This window comes from Antechinus flavipes, chromosome 2 (genome assembly GCF_016432865.1).
Source record: "Antechinus flavipes isolate AdamAnt ecotype Samford, QLD, Australia chromosome 2, AdamAnt_v2, whole genome shotgun sequence".
Lineage (NCBI taxonomy): Eukaryota > Metazoa > Chordata > Mammalia > Dasyuromorphia > Dasyuridae > Antechinus > Antechinus flavipes.
The window spans coordinates 104,157,013-104,182,537 of NC_067399.1; the positions used below are offsets into that span (position 1 = coordinate 104,157,013).

At 34.3% G+C, this 25,525-nt stretch overlaps 1 protein-coding gene and 1 pseudogene across 3 annotated transcripts in view; both read right to left on the bottom strand.

Moving 5' to 3' along the window:
* Window positions 1–3,024: 3,024 nt before the first annotated feature.
* LOC127546467 (F-box only protein 38-like) lies at window positions 3,025–12,760 on the bottom strand (annotated as a pseudogene).
* A 2,558-nt stretch (window positions 12,761–15,318) lies between these two features.
* EFEMP1 (EGF containing fibulin extracellular matrix protein 1) overlaps window positions 15,319–25,525 on the bottom strand; it is a 71,114-nt gene continuing 60,907 nt past the window's right edge. For all 3 annotated transcript variants that reach the window (XM_051975312.1, XM_051975311.1, XM_051975313.1), the window contains 3 exons: window positions 21,305–21,428; window positions 20,981–21,176; window positions 15,319–16,770 (listed from right to left, as the gene is read on the bottom strand). In XM_051975312.1, coding sequence (XP_051831272.1) covers window positions 16,609–16,770; window positions 20,981–21,176; window positions 21,305–21,428 — 482 coding nt within the window. In that variant the 3' untranslated portion in view covers window positions 15,319–16,608. The remainder of the gene's footprint in view (window positions 16,771–20,980; window positions 21,177–21,304; window positions 21,429–25,525) is intronic.

Consider the following 25,525-nt stretch of genomic DNA (forward strand, 5'->3'; position numbering starts at 1 on the left):
CTTTTAAATGGTCCAATCACAAAGAGAAGAATGGAATAAATCCCTGATGATTTGCAAAGTTTCTCCTGTTTCTATTATGCATGAAGCTAAATAGACTAGGCTTGTTATCTATAGATTTCCACAGGGCTAATTAGGCTTGCTCTTACAGATGGGAAGGATGCCAGATCTTGAACATGTTGTAATGAAATTTTCCCTTACTCTTCAACAGGTCCGAATTAATTATAATATAGTATCTTTTGTTTCTTGATCTGGAAATTTTATCCGTGTAATTTCATAGGTGTAGAAATGTTTTCCATTGATGCAGATGGGGAAATGCATCTGAAATTTACAATCTCATTCTCTTTTTTCCACTCATATTATCATCTTCTTCTTTAGGCCCTCATCAACTGTTCCTTGGGCTATTCAAATAACATTTTATTTGGTCTCTTTGCCTCAAGTCTCTCTCAGTCTCAGTTCATCCTCCATGAAGCAACCAAGTGATATTCCTAAAATGAGGGTCAGACCATGTTACTCCCTACTAAAAAAATCAAAACAAATGCCTAAAAGCTCTAGGATCAAGTATAAAGTTCTCTAGTATATAAAACTCTCCACAGTTTGGTTTTAGGCAAATGGACCAATTTGCCTTTCCTGTTTAGTCTTTTTAATACACAACTCTTTTGTATTACCCATCTTCATTAATATGGATTTTAAAATTATATAAAAACATATGAGATTCAAGAAACTTCTCCTATATCTCCATATTTCCATCATGTACAAATTTTTGTACATGCTGCTAATCTTCTTATATAGTTATTACATACTCTAAATGAAATCAAGCTAGGATCCCTGACTTTTTTTTTTTGAGAATTTGGCTTTAGACATTGGAGTACCCTAAGGTAGTCCAACATATCCTCTTGTTTTCTGCCAGAGGAATAACTGGAAAATGGGAGTGAATAGTGGTGCTGGCTCACACTCAATCCAATCATATGGATCCTCCATTGGTTCTCCAATGCTATTATTATCCTCATTTTACAGATGAGAAAACTGAGGCAGATATTTAAATGACTTAATACAGGGTCACATAGAATATCTGAGGAAGGTTTTGAATTCAAATCTTTCTAACTCCAGATTCAGCACTGTATCTACTGTGTAACCTATATACTGTACCTGTCTCTATTAGAAAGTGATAATATTGCTTCATCATTGGTCCTTTGGAATCACAACCCCTCATTGAGTTGATCAAAGTTACTAAGGTTTTTGAAGTTTGTTTTGATAGCATTATTATTAGTATATAAATTGTTCTGGTTTTGTTCATTTCATTATGAATTAGTTCACACAAATGTTCCCAGGTTTTTCTGAAATCATTATCTTCATCATTCTTACAACACAATAGCATTCCATCACATTTTTATGTCATGAATTGTTCAATTATTCTTCAATTGATGGGAGTTCCTTACATCTCCAATTCTTTGACATCATATCTCTCCCTGAACCCTACACAAATTTGTTCTGGATTTGGAACTTCTTATTTGGTGGATAGCCTTTCCCTGTGAAAGGCCAAGGTCTCCCACTTCATGCAGGCTGTCTCCAATCCCAGGTCCCAGGCCAAGCTCCACTTGTTATTGTTTGGGCCCTGATTGGTGCAGACTGAAAGTAAATAGCAATTATTGTGCTTTTGGCCAGAAACCCTGAGGGATTTCCCCTCCCCATTGATGTTTTTTTTTTTTTTTTTTTTTTTTTTTTTTTTTTTTTTTTTTTTAGGTAAAAGAGGACACTCTTTGCATCATTTCTTACTTAGCCTTAATCATTGATTGGGCATCAGCTTTAAAAAGTCCAAGGTCTTTCACTGCAACCAGGGCCATCTCTAGTCATTTTGATCTGTATCTTGTCACTGGACTCAGACGGTTCTGGAGGTGAAAGTGAGGCTATTGACTTTGCACAGCCCTTTTTAATTTAAATCCAATTAATTTGCATGTCACGGAATCACCTTTCTGATATCATGGTCCTGCATGGCATGGCTTTGGTTGGCAACCTCTGACTCAGATATGAGTGGTACATGGGAATATTTGCTCCTGGTTCTCGTTAGAGGTGTTTAAAAATCTCAAATTGGGAGCTTTCTTTCTGGCTATTACCTGTGGCTCCATAGACATTCTCATTAGTCCTCTTGTCATTGAATGAGCTTGGAGATCCACCAGATGGGAGAGCCCTAAAGGAAAAATTCTGATCCTATGTCATTGGACCCTTTTACAACACAAACTCTACTGATCAAAGGCACTTTGTTATCAGAACATCTGCTAGTTCTGCTATATGGTTTCTGAAATCTCTTGTAGGAGAAAATTTGAGTTTTCTCTTTCAGTGACCCTTGAACACTTAGTTTTATAAAGAGAGCAGATATAAAGAATGACTGGGTTGGATCTAGTTCTGTGGTGATGGGTTCACTAGTTCCAGTCAAGCTCTTACAAAGTCAGGGCTTTGAGAAGCAGTATTACATAAGAAGGAATTGCCCACAGGATCTGGACTATTGTCACAACTGGAATAAATATCTTTGTTTTTCTTCTTCTTGGGCATGTTACTGGCTATTTTCATATTTGCTTTGATCCATTTGTGATCTGACAGCCTTTCTCACAGCTATTTTTCTTGATAGAGATAATTTCAAATGGCCTTTTTGATGGGAGCAATTGCATCTCTTTCAAAATGGTATCTTGCCTTTTTCATTCACTAGGAGTTGCCTGTATTCTATTGGCTCTCTGATTTTGGCTTCTTTTCAGAGTAGTTCTGAGAATTGTTTTTTAGTAATGCAGGTTTCAGGGACTCCCATATTGTCTTCCTCATCTTTTCAGTCTGAATCAGGAAGGGTGGGTATTGCTTTTGCAGTATGTTGCAGTATGCAGGGTCCTGCTTATTTTTCATCAACCTCTAGATTGAGGGACTGATTGTTTTTTTATCCCCTCTATGGGAAAACAGTCTAGCTATGAACTGGGCCTTCATTTCTACTTTATCATCATGAGGTACTTCTTACATTTCATTCAATGCCTCAGCTTCAATCTACTGCTCTTCAACCTGTCCACTCTGACAAGTCTTGTTCTCCTCATTCTGGTCATTGACCTTTTGGGAATTATTATTGGGCATATGGGAGTTGATATTTTGAAGATTGACATTTTCATTATTGAAATTCTTGTTGCTCACAAGGGCTGATGAAATGCCTATTCCCGTATCTGCACTCAAACCATAATATGCACGATTCTTGAATGGTTCACAAAACATCTGTTCTAAAGAGATAAATTACAGGATTGGTAAAAATTCAACAAACTGACTGAAAGATTAAAGTTTTACTGCATAATATTTCACCAAGGTAAGATCAACAAATCCTATCCATATTGAAAGGTTTGTGATCCAATTATTTGGGTTATGCAAATGAAGACAATTATAAATGAGCAGGTAATTGATACAGGAAAAAAAAACCTCATTGATAGCTTTCATTTTGTTATCTGTGAGGATGCCAGAATCAGCTAAACCAAACTTCACCAAATCAGCTTGTCTACTTATCTCACATAGTTTCAAAATATGGGAACTCCAATTCTGCCATCTTTAGTGCAGAAAAGATACCATCTTTGGCTAAAAAGCTGAATTCTAACTTCATGTAACTCTTTCAAGTAGCATTTATGTTGAGGTAGCAAAGATTTATTTCAAGAACAGCTCCAAAACAAAAGCATATAAATTAAAAAATAAGCTGATCATCAACTATATTCAATTGCATGCTGGATGAACTCTCTTAAGGAAAGGAACTTGAATTAATTCTAATTGTTCCAAGTTTCAGGCTAAAGCTAATTCTTCATATTTCATATTTCAAAGAGTTTGTTGACTCTCAATCATTCCTCATGGCAAAAGTGCATAAGTTAATGCAAAAGAAATCTTTAAAAGACTGAGATGTGCTGAATCTCGCTTCAAAATGAAGGACCCAAGCATTGGTGACTAGAGGTTGACAGAGAGACTAAATTACTATATACAATCTGGAAGCATAGGTTCTCTTTGTGACAAACAGGGAAGAGCACTGATAGAAACATCTCTGCCTTAAGTGGACCTTTTATTCTTAAGTAGGTCTTTCATTTCTGTCTTGAATCATCAAAATTATAATCCCTCAGTTATTATATTCAATTAGAAAGCTATGATGTCAATCCTGAAGATTACATGTCTCCCATAAAACATTTACTGTATTGTAATTCTTTTGCTAAATTCTTTGTAGTGGTAGTTCACTTTCTAAGTCTCACAATAGCTAAGACCTTTTAGGACCCTAACTTCTTTTTAGGATTAGCCTATCAATCAATGGCATAATTCTCTACTTGCCAGGACTTAATGAAGTCTTCCTCCTGGTTAATTGTGAGTTCTGATAGGAAACTTAACTCTCATCTTTCCCTTGTTAGTTGCTAAAATCCCTCCTCCCCTTTTTGTTTTGGCTGAAAACCTTTATGGATATAGACTACTGTTAGAAGTGTAATAAAATCTTTGCCTTTTGATTTGGAGAAGGTCTACTAAGGCTACAAATTCTTTTGAGACATTCTGTGACATTGGCTTGTAATGTAACCCCAATATACTTTTGGGATAATAGCCCATACCCCAATATTTGATGTTTTATATAGGGATATTCTGGTTTTACCTCCATATCCCATGGTTGGGATACAAGGAAGTTCAGAAACATCTGCCCCCACAGATGCAAGATTTGAATTTTGGTTCCTATGGAAATTTTCAGCTTATGTTCAGAAGGGATGGGAAAAGCTCCATTATGATTACAAAACTTCCCCAAAATATTAACTTGAGGCTTATACATCCAGATGGCTTCCACCAGTTCCAAATGTGAAGTAAGTTTGAGTAAGCCTGCAAGGTCTAGCACATCAGGAATGCTAAAGACCTCATGGCTATGGACCATTGCTTCTCAAGGTAAATGGCATAGAGCTGCTCAATGCTTGGCAACTTCTTAAGTGTTAAAAAACTTGAATTAATAAAGCCAGATGGCATGTATTCCCACAAGTGGCCTGCACAGGGATCCTCAACCTTTACTACTCTCAATTTACAGAATTATTGCCTTCTTTAGCTTCTGGGAGAGACATTCTGTATATGGTATCCTTTAAAAGGAGAAACCTAAGAATTTGGCAGAGTATTGTATATAAGAGCTGGTTTATGTAATCTTTTGTTTCATCTGATTTTGTCACCTCAGGGCTTTCCTTCCTTGGGAGACAGATTTTCATAGGTTTCCTTCAAGTAATGACTCCAGGAGAAAATGACCAATTACAACTTGGTTACTTGAGTTAAAAATCCATTCACCTAGAGGTTAAGGCTTCAATGGAGTGCCCCTGGAGGACCATATTCTGGCTGTGGGGAGACACCAGGACAAAAATAACAAAGGTTCTGCATGAGATCACCAAGAGAGAGGACTTTCTGAACAGGTGATGTGAGTTAAAGCTTGTCACACATGTTTCTTATATGTAGGTCTCATTACTATCATGGTTTAAGCTTACTCCTCCCATGGATGCTGTATGTACTTGTAGGAAAGAGTGAACCAGGTTCTTAGGAGGTTTTGTATTAACTATCTTTACCATGTGATCTGTGAACAGTAGTAGTTACCTCTGGAGACCCAACTTACCAATTGAAACAGAAGTTGGGAAATGCTATTTTTTTTTTTCTCCTTCTCCTCTTCTTCCTCCTCCTTTTTTTTTTTTTTTTTTGGCTTTTCCTCCTCCCCCTCTTCCTTCTCCTATATATTTTTTCAAAAACCTGAGACAATTTACTTTTATCCTACACAGTTTTCATTTTTGTTTTCTTGAAATAAAGTTCTGAAAAACAGGCTTAAAAAACCCCATCGTGTTTTATATAGAGCCTACTTAACCAGCCTTTACCCCAAATCATTCTGGCTTTCACTGAATGTCCAATAACCTTGCCTTCTTGGCTCACTGTTTAGGTTTTGATGGCTTAGAATGATTGTAAATAGCATTTTTTTCTGTTCTGGTGAGAAACTCTGAGGGTCTTCCCCTTCCAAATTGATAACTTTGAGATAGTAAATTGAGCTATCTTTTGTCTCAATTCTTACCTAGTCCTTATTCAGTGAACAGATGTGACCTTAGATAAAATGAGACCTGGGAAAGATCTTTGTCTGTTGTCTATCTACCTACCTATCTATCTTGGTGAAGCGGTTAGGATTAAGTAACTTGCCCAGGATCATGCAGCTAGGAAGTATTAAATGTCTGAAATTTTAGATTTTAGATTTGAATTTAGGTTCTCCTGACTTCAGGGCTGGTGCTCTCTCCAATGAACCTTCTAGCTGCCTTGAAAGACCTTAATTTAGAAAGGCCAAAGTCACCCGCTTCATTCTGGGACTTGACTTTTATTTTGCTATTGGACTTTAATGATTAAGGAGACGAGAACAAGGCTGATGATTTTGCTTTAACTCTGCCTCACTCAAATTCAATTCATGAAATCATCCTTATGATATCATTGTTCTCTTTGAGACTGAAAGACCATCCTCACCCCCTACCACCACCAACAGAAGAGAATTGGGCTCAGAAGAGAGGTAGCTGTCACGGCTAGAGACTCAGGAATCTCTGTTGGTACTTCCATGGTTGTAATTTTTAGTATTATGGCAGTGCATTTAAATGAAATGTTATCTTAGAGAACATAAGCCAGGATAATGAAGGTTACTGTTATGGGACCCTGGAGAACAGTAGGGAAATTTTATCATACAAAGGTAGCTAGCTACTTGATTAAGCTCCCCAGACTTCTTTACAGCTAAATAACGACCAGATTTGTTTGTTTGTTTTAGAGGGCTGAGATGCTATACATCTTGTAAACTGGGAAGACTTAATAAAACAATTTCCTCAAAACATATCAACTTTTGTCTTTTTTTAATCCTGCCAGCTTTGATGCAGGCAGAAGTTGGATTCCCCTCCCCCCCCCCCCCCCCCCCCCCCCCCCCCCCCCCCTGCCCCAGTTAGAACCTGGCCTGTGTTTATGCAGCCTTCTTTAAGTGCTTTCAGAAATGGAAAGAATTCCCTAAACCATCAATCAAAGTTGTGTCATACCTAACTACAGAACTGTAAGAATTGGGCTCTTGGTTGTCATGGACTGCCCCGTTTGCTGATCTTTCTATTAGTTCACAGCTCAGTTCTCAAGAAGGAATTAAATCTGTTGAGATTTTGATGGAAATTTTTTTTCCATCTCCAAGTGAAATAAGATTAACAAAAAGCGATCTCATTTGATTATTTTTACCTTTGCTTACCTTTGCTTGTTCTAAACAAGGCCTTATGGTAATTCATTTTCACTTCATGCTCATAACTGAACCAGCCAGTATTTGTGGAATTCTTAAAGCCACATATCTTCTTCTATGTTGACTTTTGTATTTGAAAGAATACCAGATTTTTTTGGGGGGGCAATTCTGATTGGCATTCCAGAGCAGGTAAACGTGACATATGTTACATATATTAAGATATAACTTTTTAGGATTTATTTTTCTTCTCTCCCATCCTTCCTTCCTTTGTTTGTTCATTCATTTGTTCCTTCCTTCCCTCCTTCATGGTTATCTTCCTCCCTTTCTCCCTTTCTCCTTTCCTTCCCTTCCCTTCCCTTCCCTTCCTTTTCTTCCCTCCCTCCCTCTCTCCCTCCCTCCTTCCCTCCCTTCCTTCCTTCCTTCCTTTCTTCTTTTCTTCCTTCCTTCCTCCCTTCCTTCCTTCATTCTTTCCTTCCTTCCTTCCTTCCTTCCTTCCTTCCTTCCTTCCTTCCTTCCTTCCTTCCTTCCTTCTTTTCTTCCTTCCTTCCTTTTTTCCTTCCTTTCTCCTTCCCTCCCTTCCTCTCTCCCTCTCTCCATCCCTCCCTCCCTTCTTCCCTTTCTGCTTTCCATTATTTCATTTCTTCCTTCCATCCAGACCCTTTCTTCCCAAAACACAAAGATTCTTGGCATGATGGAAAACTTCCAGCTATACCACATATATTAGAACAATGAAGTTGATTTCAGCTACAAGGTTCAGGCTTGTAGTGTTGATTTCTCTAGAGTCTGTTAACTTACTGTCTGACCATCAAATCTTAGTGGGAAATAAAGGCAAGAAGACTTCTGGCAGTAGTCAGTTTAGAAACACTGTGCATAGTCCATGAAGAGAGACTGATAGAAATGTGACTCAAAGATCATGCTAACTCTGAGATAATCATAGCTAGCAAACACTTTAAAACTTGAAAAGTACTTTACAAATATCCATTTTTATCCTCATAAGACCCTGCAAAGTAGATGCTATTATTTCCCTCATTTTTATACATAAAGAAACTGAGGGACAGAGAGTTTTAACGACAGCTAGTGGTCTGAAGCTGATTTTGAACTTGTGTCTGCCTAACCTCAAATCCAACACTCAATCCACACCATTGGATCATGTCAGTGCAAGGGTCCCTCCATCTTGATTTCCAGCATCTGCCTGGTCTAGAATATTCTCCCTATTTTTCTCCCTCTATCCAAAGTTTACTTGTCCTTTAAGACTCCACTCAGGTCCTTCTTCCAATAATCTTTTCTCTGTTTTTTTCCATTTCTAAATTCATCTTATATCATCCATTTGACAAATTAATCTTCTATTCTTTCCCCTTATATAACATTCCTACATTTAGGATGACAAGAAACTAGTTACACTTTATGAGGTCAAGATTAGGTAAATTTATCTGATATGACATCTCAGTTTTTAGCTGCAGAGGTGAGAGATCAACTGAGTTTAAAGGAGGCATTATGGTTCCACTCTATGTTGAACTTTACCATTTACAAAGTAATTTCATCACAACAAATCTCTGAAGCATAAAGTTAAAGTATTTTTATCCTGTGTTAAACAAAAGAGCAAACTGTAGTGCAGAGAAATTAAAACTGAACCCAGGGTTCAATGAAACAGAAAGGATATTTTATTAGACAGAGAAGTGTGATTTAAGAGAATTTTAAATTGCTTTGCTGGAATTAATATGTGTTGTGTCCTCTTGTTAAATGACAATGCTTTGATATGGAAGCATTTTTCTTATGGAAGGTTAAAATTGAGTTTCTGCATTCATATCTTAAAACTTCTCTTAAATCACACCTGTCTAATAAAATGGCTCTATCTTCTGCTAACAAATATCTTACCTAGATAGATATTACCAAATAGAAGAAGTTTGTTTATTTTTTTGCTCCAGTTTTATTCAGTGGACCTGATATCTTGGTCTACTGGCTAGATGAAACAATTCTGATTTTTGGTACCAGATGTATCATAGCTTAGGTTTGTGTTACACAGGTGTTCTCCCAGCTGGGAAATATGGAACCTTGCCATAGTTTTGAGATGATGATTTGGTATAGAAATGTGAGAGTGTTAAAAATAATTTTACATGTTAACAGTGGGCTTTGTCCCTGGTGGGCTCCATATGCATAACATATGACCAGTCCAGCAGCTGTTCTATATTGTAACAGTATAGTTATAAAGTTAGAGACATGTATAGCTATTCAAAACATAAGCAATTGCTTGGAGTCATGGAAACAAGATTCAACAATAAACTTGATTTGTGAAGTTTCCAAAGAAAATAATCTCATCATCCTAAGTTCAGGTGGTCTCGGGGTGTTGAATGAACTTTCTTTCAATTTCCATATTTTCAGTTTGCTGAAACATTTACCTCCTTGAGGCAGTGTAGAGAAGAAGCTAACGCCATTGATTTTTTTCTTTTTCTACAATTTTCATTTAACACATTGAGAAGGAAGTAACAGATAGGTTGGGATTCTGCAATAGAATATTACCCTATTCCCAACTTCAAAGTCAAAGGATCTGTGCAGTGGCAGAGTTCAAAGGTCATATCATGTACTTTAAAGTCCTTTCCAATATCAGTGGACAGTGTGTGTGTGTGTGTGTGTGTGTGTGTGTGTGTGTGTGTACACATATAAATATACATATGATAATGCGAGATGAACACAAAAATATAAATTTTCAGATACACTCTCATAACTTGTGTTATCATGACTTTTTTGCCTCAGAATGGACCATAAGAATATCATTATCTCCATTTGTAGGTGGGATAGATCAAAATCCAGAGAAAATTTTGGTCAAGGTTGTATTGGTGGTAGTACAATGAGGTAGTACAAAAGGGAATACTCCTTTTATACTTTCCAGCATTATCAAACATCAGATAGAATATGAATCACACTGAGCTGGATGAATTGGAATTCTATTTAAAGTATTTCAATATACATTGTAATGTTTTACCCTTATTCAATTTAGCCATGTTGATTTTATATATCTCCCCTCATATCCATGTGTGTGTGTGTATTCATATGTATAATTTCTTTATTGCCAATGTATCTCATATCATTAGGAGTCATCATCTCACAGGCTACACTATTCTTGTCCATGGTTTGGCCCCCATATATAATTATTTCTCATATTGATTTCAGTGAATCCCCTCCACCCATTACATAATATAAGCTAAATTGTTATTCAAAGTATAGGCTGCTTTTGAAACATGAAGGGCCCATACTGAGAGAACATGCACCCATTGTTATCCACATGAACCATGAAGGTTTAGGGTGCCTTTACATCAATCAATATAATCATCCTATTTTCTTTCATGTAATAACAATGAAGTTGAAATATTCACTCCACTCCACTCTACTCTAGTCTACTTTTTTCTTCAATTAATTATGGTTTCCATCATCAGTTTTTCTCTTCACTTATCCCCATGCATTATAGTCTTATGGCTGACAAGTTCTTGAATAAGTTAGAGGTTTTTCAGGCCAATTTAAAATTCATTCTACTAGTATAGAAAAAAAGGTGGTATAAAAATTGGGGCTCAACAACTATAGTACCTTTGGGAAAAGGCCTTATAATAGGAGATCAGATCTGATTATCTTTTGAAACTGAAATACTAACAGATCTTGGAAACTCGTGGGCAAAGTCATAACATAATCACATAATATTGTTGGTAAGTTATTTGGCTCTATTATTAGGATTATTTTCTTTGGTGTGGAGAAATCCTGTATTCTCTCAGTATTTTTGTACTGGGTTCACGTTGGTCCCTAAATTCTGATCCACTGTAACACTCTTGGAAACAATAAGAATATATAGTTGTAGCTGCCAGAACTCTGAAAGGGTGTACTTGAATCTAAGACAGCAGGGTGCTTGTAGTTAAATACCTACTTGGTGTGAGATGGTGGTTCTCTAAGCACATACTTTTTTTTTTTTTTTTTTAAATTTTTATGTAATAATTACTTTATATTGACACTCGTTTCTGTTCCAATTTTTTTTCCCTCCCTCCCTCCACCCCCTCCCCTAGATGGCAAGCAGTCCTTTATATGTTGGATATGTTGCAGTATATCCTAGATACAATATATGTTTGCAGAACCGAACAGTTCTCTTGTTGCATAGGGAGAATTGGATTCAGAAGGTATAAATAACCCGGGAAGAAAAACAAAAATGCAGATAGTTCACATTCGTTTCCCAGTGTTCTTTCTTTGGGTGTAGCTGCTTTTGTCCGTCATTTATCAATTGAAACTCAGATCTCTTTGTCAAAGAAATCCCCTTCCATCAAAATATGTCCTCATACAATATCGTTGTCGAAGTGTATAATGATCTCCTGGTTCTGCTCATTTCACTTAGCATCAGTTCATGTAAGTCTCGCCAGTCCTCTCTGTATTCATCCTGCTGGTCATTTCTTACAGAACAATAATATTCCATAACATTCATATACCACAATTTACCCAGCCATTCTCCAATTGATGGGCATCCATTCATTTTCCAGTTTCTAGCCACTACAAATAGGGCTGCTACAAACATTTTGGCACATACAGGTCCCTTTCCCTTCTTTAGTATTTCTTTGGGATATAAGCCCAATAGAAACACTGCTGGATCAAAGGGTATGCACAATTTGATAATTTTTTGGGCATAATTCCAGATTGCTCTCCAGAATGGTTGGATTCGTTCACAACTCCACCAACAATGCAATAGTGTCCCAGTTTTCCCGCATCCCCTCCAACATTCATCATTATTTTTTCCTGTCATCTTAGCCAATCTGACAGGTGTGTAGTGGTATCTCAGAGTTGTCTTAATTTGCATTTCTCTGATCAATAGTGATTTGGAACACTCTTTCATATGAGTGGAAATAGTTTCAATCTCATCCTCTGAAAATTGTCTGTTCATATCCTTTGACCATTTATCAATTGGAGAATGGCTTGATTTCTTATAAATTTGAGTCAGTTCTCTATATATTTTGGAAATGAGGCCTTTATCAGGACCTTTAACTGTGAAAATGTTTTCCCAGTTTGTTGCTTCCCTTCTAATCTTGTTTGCATTAGTTTTATTTGTACAAAGGCTTTTTAATTTGATGTAATCGAAATTTTCTATTTTGTGATCAGTAATGGTCTCTAGTTCATCTTTGGTCACAAATTTCTTTCTCCTCCACAAGTCTGAGAGATAAACTATTCTATGTTCCTCTAATTTATTTATAATCTCGTTCTTTATGCCTAGGTCATAGACCCATTTTGATCTTATCTTGGTATATGGTGTTAAGTGTGGGTCCATGCCTAATTTCTTCTAAGCACATACTTGATGTAGTGTAAAATTATGGTCAATATAGTTGGCATATACTTAGGGTAATGTGGTGATGTGGTGATGTGATGTTCTTCAACTGCGCATCCAGTGTGGTGATGTAGTGTGCTGGGGGTATTTAAGAGGAGTCCCAGCATCAGAGGGCTCTCAGCAACAGCTCTTAGCAGCAGCAACTTCAGGCTCCAGACTCCATCTTGGACCAGCCACATGGAAACTCTCCTGTCTCCTTCACTTCACCCTAAGATCAAGGACTTTGCCTGATTCCGAGATTCTCTAGAGAGCTAGTCCAGACATTGTATATAGTCAAAGGGAACCATGATTCACAATGGATTCTCTCAAGTAACCTGGTGGACTAGCAAGTTCTTGTGAGTTGAGGTGAGACAAGGCATAGTACAGTGGGAATGAAAAATGGAGGTGAAGGAACCATGGATATTGTAATCATAAAGGGACTGGAGAGATCACTGAGAAATGGTTTGGGGAGAAGGGAAAATGAGGCAATGTAGGGTCAAGGGGAATTATGGAGGAGACATGAGCCTGATGGAGGGAGAGATGAAAATTTCACTTCTTTGCCACTAAGTTTTTTCATGTGTAAAATGAGTGCATTGTAAATAGGAGGTGTTAAGCACACTACCTGTGGCTCATAACACTCTTAAGTGTTGCCTGAACTTGATAAAAATGTAAATTGGAAATATTTCACAAATAAATATGCTGTATAGTATAATGTAGATAATATTGCATTTTTATTTTTTGAAAGAAAAAGACAGTTTTATTTTTAAAATATGGTTCAATTTGTACCAGAATTCATCAGTTCTCTGTCTGGAGATGGATAAGCACTTTTCATCATGGGTCCTTTGGAAAATAATATTACATTTTAAAATTAAGTCAATATGTGACTTATATGGGACCCTTATGTAGGATTTAATTATCCCTATTTCTAGTTCAATTTGATAGCACTGCTTTGAATGAACTCTAAAGACCTTTCAATCTTTAAATATTCTATGTCCTATGTAGGATTATAATCCTGAGAAAAGGAAGAGGAAAATATGTCTAATATATGTAATAACAATGAAGTTGAAATATTCACTCCTCTCCACTCTAGTCTATTTTTTTTCTTTAATAAATTATGGTTTCCATCACTGATTTTTTTTTTTCTTTTTTGCAGACTTGACTCTGCTTTGGACTTATCTTGTGAATTAATTCTGGAGCTAGTTCAATGCCCTTTCTATTCAATTATGGGTCTATTCCAAATTCGGTCTTGTGAAAAACCTTTATTCAATTGTGGAAATTAGGGGGAAAACCTTATTGTATTGTTTGAATCTAGCCCTGTGTTACTGGGAAACTGGACCATCTTTACCTGCTATTTAGAAACCCTTAACCAAGGATTTAGGCTATGTTGACCAGAACTCAGTCATCTCCAAAGAATGATATAAGTAGTTTTCTCACAATTATCTATCTCAAGCAACCCATATATCTTATATGAAAACTGAAATTCAGAGAATTACATCTGTTTATTCTCCATCTCCCAACTTGGAAAGTCTCAGTTAGAAATCAGATTACCTAATGTTGTATTGTTCCTTTTAATAACTGGCTTTATTGGATAGTTTTTAATGTATAAACATCTATCTGCCCTTGTATTTGGGGTCCAGTCCTAAACTGAGGAAGTAGCCTAGTCCCAATCTGTTAGGCAACTAACATGCATTGCTTAATAAATTGATATGTTTGGAAAATCGAATTTTTGTTTCCTTAGTTATTTCAACTTTCATTTGCCACACTTTCTAGAGGGAAAGGTGATGTCTGGGCTCACAATGATGCTGATATAACACAACAAAAAGCACTCATGGCTGTGATACCACCATAATAAAAGATGATGTCATAAATCAACCTTTTGCCAATACTTATTGCTCAATCATATAGAATTTCCTTGTTCAGCCCTCTCGTAACTAAAGCAGGTTTTGATTTTTACTCTAAACTTCTTCTACTTCTTGCTTAAATCTTTGAATTTGGTTCACAGGCAAAACTATAAATTTTGCATAGACTAATACTGTAATGCTACAGTAATGCCATTTTCCTTGAACTGCCCTATCTCAGTCATTCTGCCCCAAACCTCAGGCTATCATATCACCCTTCTCTCTTGATCATTAGAATAATTGATAAGGATAAAAGATCTAATATATATTAGAATATCAGATGCTGCTCCTCCCAATCTATTAGAATATCAGATACCTTTCCCCATCAGAATATCAGATAATCTTCCCATCTCTGGTGCCTCCCTATCCTATCATCCACTCCCCATTATGTTATTGTTTCTGGCTCCCTATAAAGAATCTCTATACCCCACATTTGATATTGGATATTTGGAGATAATAGTCCGATCCAGTAATTGACTTACTCTCCAATAAATTAAATAATTATAACTCTCTAATCTCTATCTTGTCTCAGTTTCTCCAGCATTACATTTACATTACTCATCTCTCTCTCTCTCTCTCTCTCTCTCTCTCTCTCTCTCTCTCTCTCTCTCGATATTTATTCCCCCCTCTTCTCCCTCCCCAACCCCCCTCCTCCCCCCAGAATATCAAGACCTGAACCATGATCTCGTTTCCCAGGAGAGTTACTCTCCATTTACTTAATCCTATTAATCAGTCTCAATTACTAGAATGTGCCCCCTCCTACAAAGGGCACAGATTTGGAATACTCTTCTGATTTTTTCCCCTCAAAAACCAAAATTGTATAGGCTAACAGAATTTCACATAGGCCAGAGACTAGATAATCCACTATAAGAATTACATTTATTTTTATAAAAAATATATTTGTACATCAAAGTAAAAACTATTACATTTGAGACAAAAAAGAGGACACAAAAGTTTTTTCACAGATATAAATGGAAAGGCAATTTGATATTAATGTCAATTCTCAGCTCCTCCCTATTCTGGACGTAAGGAATAAAATCTCAAGTCTTATACATCAGATCATTCCTGCTTTTTTTTTTTTTTCATATGTCATGTACTACTTAAAAGTTATGAATAAGGCAGCAAACTTTTGGGACTTAAATGCTATCCAGGAAGGCAAGTCCTTTTAGCAAAAGAATTCTGAAAAATGGTATTTTATCTTCATTTTGTTTCATGTCACATGGCATGAAACAAAATGAAGGATAGGAGCTTTCCTGTTCCTTGGAACTCTATTCAGATCAATGACATCAGCTATGCCATAGGGCTAGAAATAGTCATATTTTTCTTATATGAAAAATACTGAAAATACCTTTCAATACTAATTTTCTATTAAAAGTTTCATGCACTGTTGAACAAAATTTACAGTGCCTGGCACATAGTAAGTGCTTAATAAATGTTTACTGAATGAATTGAATAAAAGAATGAATAATCACAGTCCATATTTTTTTTTTAAAGAAAACTAGGATGTCCCTTGGAAATGAACATCATTGTACTGTAATCAAAGCTTCAATACAATCTCTCCTCTGCCATGTAATAAATAACCACCTCTAAATCAGATGTAAAAAACAACACAAATATAAGATAGGTCTTCATTTTCTAAAGAAATAGATTTTTATTGACCTTTTCTCTTTCTTACAAGGCAGTTAAAAAAAGAAATACACTTAACCTATTAGATAATTTTTTACTTGTATGTTACTTAATATTAAATTTTTGTTTTCTTTATGTAATTGTCAGTAGAACTGTGTTAAAATTGTTTTAAAAATCATTATAAGTATCATGTATTATCTTTTGCTTTGTCCTATTTTGATAGGAAAAAAACAAACCAACTCTGAAATTTCACAGGATAGTATATGTATAGATCTCTTGAAGCAGACCTGTTTAGTGGATTTTTGTCTAATTCAGATACAGCAAAGAAGGCAAACTTTGAATCTTAACAATATGTGACAATGCCCATTTATAAACATGGTGCTAAATTTTTTTTGAATTATAGGTGAGTGTACAGGTTACAGATGCAGGTTTACTAGATATATCTATAAATAAAATATTAAGTGCTTTAAGATAACAATATTCTTTGGCTGATTTAAGTGCCTATGATGGTTTCTGATGACTGACTAAAATGAGTATGGCCCTACTATTATTGTTAGTCTTAACAATGAACTGGTCCGGAAGGTTCCTATGCTGTTGACTGTCAACATTTCGAGATCTACAATATATTCTCTTGGTCCAGTTAGTGACTTCACTAGCACGAGCATTGCACTTATGGCACTTGTTTGCTGAAATTAGAAAAAAAAGAGAGAGTAAGAAGATTAATTTTTCTATCTGCTACTTTTCTTATTAGGAATCTTTTAAAAGTTGTAAGAAAACCTGTAAATTGATTCTATGTTAAGCTCATTTTGTTCACCCTCAACCATGATTCTTCCCATAGGTACCCAATGTCTTGACTTCTTGACAGTACCTTGTGTCCTGCAGGCTTCCATCTGTGTTTATAGTCTTCCATTTAATTAAACCCAATTTTAGCTAAAGATTACTTAAATGAGAGGATCATTTTAAAAATAAATGAAAAGAATCAACATTGCATTATTATTGTCTCAGTAGGACGTTATTGTTACTTGTGCTTTATTTTCAACATTTTGTGAGTCACATACTGGTTGTGTGAAGCTAGGCAAACCACTTAACCTTGTTTGCCTTAGTTTCTGCATCTGTAGAATGAGCTGGAGAAGGATCTCCAGTATCTTTACCAAGGAGTCGGGCAAGAAAAGTCTCAATGGAACAGGAATACAATGACTCCCTTTTGGTGAAAGGGAAGCATGATTGTACGAGAAAGGCAGTGAAAAAGTCAGAGAACTACTGCATTGGGAAATGTTAGAGATTGGTGTTTATAAGTCATTTAAAAGTATTTAACATTCTTTTCATTTAGTGTTCAATGCCATAATACTCGTGTACTTTTTAAAAATTTGTTCCTATAAATAACTTATGATCTTGTGATATTTTAAAGCTGAGAAATAAAAAAGTTACAGATGTATAATATAGAAATGTTTTAGCATGTGAGACTCTAGTTGGGAAATTTTAATATGTTTAAGTTCCAAGATTGGCAAATCCTTAGGCTGTAATGCTTACTAAGTGTGGGAATTCAGTTAATATCTCTAACTATAATAAATAAATACAATAGATTTAAATGTTTACTCTTTAATAATTTTCTACAATTCCTATGCTAATAAGCATTTAAAAATATTGAACAATCACTTATATTAAAGGAAGAGTATCATAATATCCCTTTATTCTTTATAATAATATGAATTTGTAGAATTGAATGACAAATTTTTCAGTAACCAAAAAAGACATTTATGGAGAAACTATAATATATCTTTATTTAAACTTTACTGTGTTTACTGTGAACAAATGCAAGGTAGATAATTGGAAGGAGGTAAGATGTTCAAGCAACTTAGATGATAAAGGTTTGTTAATTTTTTTTATTTATTTAATCAAATAGTCACACAAGTCAAAATGATTCCCTTCTGACTGAAAATAAGAGGTCTCAGTGTAGGGGCAAGAAGTAATGGCTTTGAAGTCAGAGGACCCAAGTCTAAATTTTTTTCTCTTTAGCTTACTTACTAATTGGGTGATTTTGGGAAAATCATTTACATTAATTCCTTGAGCTTCAGTTTCCTCATTTGTAAAGTAAAAAAAAAATGATCTAGACTAGGGATCTCTTAACCTTTTTTTTGTATCATTGGCAGTCTGGTGAAGCCATTGAAAGATCTATTTCAAAATAATGTTTTTAAGTACATAAAATAAGGATTACATGAAATAATTATAATTATATATATAATAAATACATAATATATAATATAATATATATATAATAAATTATTTTGGAATGCAGTTATGAATTAAAAACAAAACAAACAAGTTCAGGGATCTCAGATTAAGAACCCCTGCACTAAGTATCATTAAGATTCTGGGAGTCTCCCTGTAGCATTTTAAAACCTTGCTTTCTGTTTATTGCAAAGAAAGCTAAAAGACAAATAGGACTAGAAGAGTGAAGGTATGAATGCATGTTTAATGCCAGCTGACAGAGTCAGGGTCGAAGAAAACAATTTATAGTGACTTTTCACGTAAACTATGCTGAAGCTTGGAAGAAATAGAGTGATAGTCAGAAGTGTGGATGTACTATAGAATGCTTTTGTTATACAGTGGTCTTTCAGCAAGTATTTTTTGAGTATCTACTGTGTACAAAGTACTCTGTCAGAAATTGTGAAGGATACAAAAACATTGCCTTGCCTCCAAAGAAAAATTTTAATACTTGATTAATATTTGTGATAAATTTAATCAGAATTTATTTAATAAAAAATGAAGAATGGAATCATGTGTAATTGTGTAAAGGCTAGTTGGTTGGGCTCCACAGTTACTATTTATCTGATAGCACTTACTCAAACTGTGGTCATTGTACTCTAGAGGGCACATTAAAATTCTGTATTTTTCATCTCCTTCTGGAACTTTTAAAAAATTTTTAAATTTATTTTTTAACACACATTGCTTTATGAATCATTTCGGGAGAGTTCACACCTTTTTTTTTTTTTTTTCTGAGGCAATTGGGGTTAAGTGACTTGCCCAGGGTCACACAGCTAGAGGTGTTAAGTGTCTGAGGCCAAATTTGAACTCAGGTCCTCCTGACTTCAGCACTAGTACTCTATTCACTGTACCACCTAGCTGCCCTGAATTCACACTTTAAATAAGGTTTTTAAATTTTTCTTTTTTCAATAATGGTATTGTCAGTACCAGTTGTTTTGGAATAGAACTGCTCTAGGCTTGTTTTATATTTATGAATGTTGTCTAAGTATAAGCTCTCTGAGAGCAAGAATACTCTAATAAATCTTCTTCCTCCTGCAATACATCTACCATGGAGGTAGAGCTGGGGCACACAGTAGTTACTGAATTTTTGAATTAAACTTTTGCACAAGTAAAAATTCATTGGGAGAATTTTTGCAGCAATTGTTTCAGCTACTCTTTTGAATTGAGGAATACAAAAGGCTTTTGTGGGATGGTGCTTTTGTGGGATGTAATACTCTTTCCATAGTCATCTTATAAATTCTTGTTGAATCAAATAATAAAAAATGGCTAAAATTTAGAACCCCAAAGTTGTCAGCATTTTATCTTCATGACAGGGAAGATTCATTATTTTCATTTGGGAAAACATTTAATTTGTAAATAAATAAGCTGTGGCATTTATATTTGAATGAATTGGATAGATAAACAATAATAAAGGATTTAGTTAACTTGTAAGAAGTACTCTAAGATGAATTACACTCAGCTCTCAAAAAGTACATATTTATGTTCATATAAAAGGACAGATTGAACTATGCCCCATTTTAACTGCTTGTTAGTTGTCCCAGGATTATTTTTCTTTAGATTTTAAATTATGCTTGCTTTAAACTCTAAAGTTAATTTTTCAAAAGGAAAATTTTGAGATGATTCTATTCAACTGCTTTGCTCTATGATGATTATTAATGATCCAATATTACTGACCTAGCATTCTCTGAAGAAGAAAAAAAATCACTCTACTAAATTTTATATCTGGCACTTTAGGCTTTAGATATCAAATATTGAATGAATCTGTGCTTCTCATATGTAAACAAAGAGTAGCAAAGAATTGTAAGGTCAAACTTTAGATGGCCATTTTTTTTTCTTTTCAGAAGTCAGTTATAAGACATTAATCATATCTACTCATTGGCAAAGAAACACATACATCACAGAACTGTGTAAACAGGTAAACATTTAAAAATCTGCAATCCTTACCACATAGTTTCCCCAGTTTATTTTTTCTTTTCTTAAAATGAAACTTTGACTTTTAAAGTTAGTTAAGAATAAACTATTCCTGAAGGGATTTTTGAGAAAGACTTAACTTCATGAATAAGGTTATTTTAGAATGAAATGGCCTCTATCAACTTATAACTGCTCTGTGAAGGGTGTTGATCCTTAAAATGTGCCAGAGTTAAGACCAAAAATAAACTCACTGAGATTATATAGGCTGGCATTGGGGGAAACTTGAAACAGGGAGAACACAGGAGGCTATTGCAATAATCCAGTTGTGATGTATTAAGTGCTTGAACTCAAGTGGTAATAGATGTAAAAAAAAAATAGAGTACATTTGAGAGATACTCTAAGACAGGACTCAATGACAGATAGAGGGGAAGGAGAGAAAATGACTTTAAGGTTTTTAGCTTGTGATTCCTGGAAGAGTAGTAATAGTAACAGTGGCAGAAATGGTTTATTTGGGAGGGAGAACATTTCTCAACCCATTTAAAGAAATAGTATGTGTGTTTGGTTACAAGTGAAAAATGAAAAATTTGTGAGATTAAAAAATAAACTTTTAAAGATTATTTTCTACCTTTTTTTAAAAGATTGATTTGGTGAATTTGCATTTTATGAAGAAATAATACCGCCCTCCTCTCCATAGTTGATACATAATGTAAAAATACTTACTCGTAAGTAGAATTCTCCATTTTCATTTCCAGATTTAATCCTGAAAGTGTTAATAGTGTTGGCATAAATAGTAGTGGCTTGGATTTGGAAGATATCTGATGGCACAGATCTATCTGATCGGATACTCATGTACTTATAGACTATAGACTGAGGAAGCTCTCGACATACGGCATTGGATACAGGGCAGAAACAACGACTGTAAAACAAAACAAAACCAAGAAAAAAAACCATTCAAAATGGACATATATATTCATGAAGCTGCTAATTGTTTTGGCTTTCTGAGTTCTGAACAGTGCCATCTTTGAAAGAGATGATTTTTCTTACTTCTCTGATGTTAGGATGTAGGGATCTGAGCAAGGATTTCGTGGATAACAGCGGAATCCACCATGGTAATTCCAACACATTTCCTCTTCCCGGCATTCATTTGCTGTATCACACTCATTTATATCTAGAGATGATAGGTCAAAATAATTTTTATATAAAAATAAGTGTCTAAATGTCAAATACTGACTTTACAAAGAAGGATTTCTTTCTTTTTTTTTTTTTTAACAGAGAATGGATATGATTTAATCTTTTAAAATATTTTATAGAAGCCTTTTGTATCAACATCATCATAATTGCCCACAACAAAAAAAAAATTAAGCAAAAGTATTAGATATAATAAGTGTATACAATACAATACAATACAATACAATAGTATAGTACAATATATAGTATATATAAACAATACAAATAGTATAATAGTTCTCTATCTGCACTATTTCTTCTCTGAGATTTTCCTAGTTTTCTCGTTATTTTGGATTTTTCTTTCTTTTCTTTTCTTTTTTCTTTCTTTCTTTCTTTCCTTCCTTCCTTCCTTCTTTCCTTCCTTTCTTTTTTTCTTTTTCTTTTTGTGCCAAAAGATAGGATTATTTAAGAAATGAGGTTACAGAAAAAATGAAGAGGTAAAATAGGCACTAGGAGTGGTAGATATGAAATAGATTTGGGAGAGCAGTAGGGTTAACGAAGCAAAGGAGTTTAGAAGAATCCATTAAAAGAACATCCTGAATATGCCATTGACTGGCAGATTAAATCCACAGAGGAGTTTAGCAAGCTTAAACAGAGTTATCAATAGTGAGAAGAAAGATGTCATTAAGGGGAAAACACTATGAGGGAGGGAGATGTGTGTGTGTGTGTGTGTGTGTGTGTGTGTGTGTGTGTGATAGAGAGAGAGAAAGAGAGAGAATACTTCATAGTAGGCTTAGTCCTGAAAAGGACTTAGCCTTTACTTGCTTTTAGTGAAATTTTCATTTACATTATTGTAATTTCCATGTATGTTGTTCTCTTCTCACATTTCTTTGAATTACTTAAATTATTTCTTACTGACAAAAAGAACATTTCCTTATAATCATATAAAATAACATTTTCTAGCTATCCCTAGATCAATGGCATAGATATACTATTTCTAGTTTTTTTTTTTTTTAACTACCACAAGGACGTGCTGTAAATTTTCTGGAATATATTGAAGTTTCTGTCTTTGACTTATTTTCCCATAGAGTATATGCCTGGTTGTGGCATTATTGGGTCAAGGGGTACGGACAATGTAGGAAACTTTTTTGAATACTTTCAAAATGATATGTAGAATTATTGGACCATTTCATAGCTTACCAATCAGTACATCCCTTCCAAAACCTTCCAAATCTAAAACTTCTATTAATAGACTCACTGAATTTATAAGAAATCTCTCTTATTCATTGGATCTTAAAAGCTGCAACTTTTAGGCTCTTCTAGAGATTTAGGTTAATTACACATAATTCCAAAATTGATTATTCCCAACTTCTGTTATTTTTGCCATTCCCACTGCATAAAATCAAATCTCAGAGTTGTTCTGATTGTCATTTATCTTAATGTTAATGATTTGGAGCAAGTCTTGAAATGGTCATTTATAGTTTGCAATTCTTTTAGAAACTTCCCATTCTTATTTCTCTTCTATTTCTTTTTTGATATTATTAATAGAAAATTTTAAAAATATCATTTAGTCAAAAGTGCCTATGTTATCTTGCATAATCTTTTCTATTCCTTATTTGAGAATTCTTTCCCTACCATAGAGAAGTAAAAATTTCTGATTTCATTATTTTCTAACTTTTTAATGGTGTGACCTTTTATATTTAATTTATCTATCAACTTTGAACTTATTGTGGTGATATGTGGTGATATATAATGGTCCAAACCAGATTTCTGCTTAATTACTTTCCAGTGTTTCTAACACTTTTTGTCAAAAAAGAGATTTTTTCCTCTATGTAACTGCTTTTGATTATTTATGCTTCTTGCTTATCTAGTCTGTTCCACCGCTCTACTTTTCTGTTATTTTTAACCTGTGCCAAAAAGTTTGATTACTATTATTATATAATATAGCCTGAGATCCAGTAAGCCCCTTCTTGTATTCAGTTTTTCTCATTATTTTCTTTAAGATTTTAGGCTTTTTGTTCTTCCAAATCAATTTTGTTATTTTTGTCTAATTCTAAAATGTATCCCCTTGATAATTTGATGGGCATAGAATTAAATATGTATATTAATTTAAATAGCATTGTCATTTTTATTATATTGGTATTGCCCACTCATGAGCAGTGAATTTCTTTAATATTTTGTCTCCCTTTATTAGTGTTTTGTAATTGTATAAATCTTTGTGTACCTTGTAGTTTTTCTACCATACATTTTATTTATTTTGTAATATAAATTAATTTCTCATAGCTTTTCCTTTTTTGGGGTGGGTTAGTACTTTGTGGAAATGCTGGTAATTTTATGCTTTCATTTCTATTTATCACAATGAAACTATTAATAATGGTGATTAATTTTTTTTTTTTGCTAACATGGAGTTACCTAAAAAATAAAAGGTCCATTATGTCATGTTCAAATAGGATAATAATTTTCTCTTCTTTGCTGATGTTTATATCTTTGATTTTGTTTTGTGATCTTACAGCTATAACTAGCATTTTTGGAATTATATCAAATAATAATAGTGAGAGGAGGCAACTTTGCTTTACCTATTTGTACTGGGAAAGCTTCTAGTTTTTACAGTAACCAATGCTAACTTTTGTTTTTAAATAATTTTAAATTACAATTAAGTAATTTAAGTTACAGTTAAGTAAGCCCCCATCTAATTCTCTGTTTTTACTTTTGTTTTTTTCTTTAACATAAATGAATGTCCATTATATACTTTGAACTTCACAACAATCTAGTGAGGAGGAATAGGGCTATTTATTAACTTCATCTAATAGAAGAAGAAATGGAGATTTAGAAAGGTCACATGACTTGACCACAGTCACAGAGTTAGTGGCTAAACCCCGATTATTCTCTGGTCACAGCTTCTACTACAACCTAATGAATGGCACTTAACTGGATATCTTCCATGTCTCATCTTATTTTCAAAAAATTAAGAATGAATATTCTGGGCCTCTGATTTATATGTAATTAACCTAAATCTTTAGAAGAGTCTACAAGTCACAACTTTTAAAATCCAATGAATAAGAGAGATTTCTTATAAACTCAGTAGATCTATTAATAGAAATTTTAGATTCCACCAGAGTAAATTTCAGGAGACTTTCCCCCTTGATATTTTTTTTAATATATTTTTTAAAGTATAAATGTGCCATTTGTTCTCTGGTTGCATCAGAAGCCAAGAGCAGTTTGTTAATTAAAGGCTAGCAAACTGCTAAAAGAACCTTTATACTGCAGTCTCATTCACAACTTCCAGTAATGTGAATTTTGATTTAACTCTTTTATCTATATAGATGGGCTTTAAAGGATTGCTTTTGCCACATAAGACTTAGTAGTGCAGCATGATTTTGATGAGTTATGAAGTAAGGATGTGAAGAAGGGAGTTATTCAACTCTATTCAATATGAGTTGTTTGAATATTAGTTGTCAGATAGGCTTATAGAATATAAGATAAAGGGTAGGTTTTTTTCCTTTTATAACTTAAAAGAAGTAAGCTTCATTAGAAAAAATACCCAGGTCTGGTTCTTTTAAGTTCTTTTGAGGAGTTGGACTATAGGTAAACAAAAGAATACAGAATAAAAAAAATCTTAGCTCCTCACATTTAATGTTAATAAGGTTTATCCAGGCAGAGTCCAAGGTAAATTCAATTCATTTAAAAACCTAATATGTTAAAGGCACTGTGCTAAGCCACAATAATAGTGTTTATATAGTTCCTATTAAAATCAAGACAATGTACTAAGTGCCTTATTTATTATTTCATATCTCATATTGATCCAAATATCAAATCTTGATCCTCATGACAACCCTGGAAGATAAGTACTATTATTATCCACATTTTATAATTTAAAAAATTGAGGCAGAATAAATGATTTGCCCAGAGTTATACAGTTAGTGGATGATTTGAATCTGGGGCTGAATTGAAATCAGGCCTTTCTGATTCCAGACTCAGCTCTCTATCAATTATACCTGCACTTGTTTCAATCCATGAGAATCGAAAGACAAAAATGAAAAATGGTCAGTGCTTTTAAGGCAATAACATTCACCTCCTAGCATATTCTTGGCCAGTAAG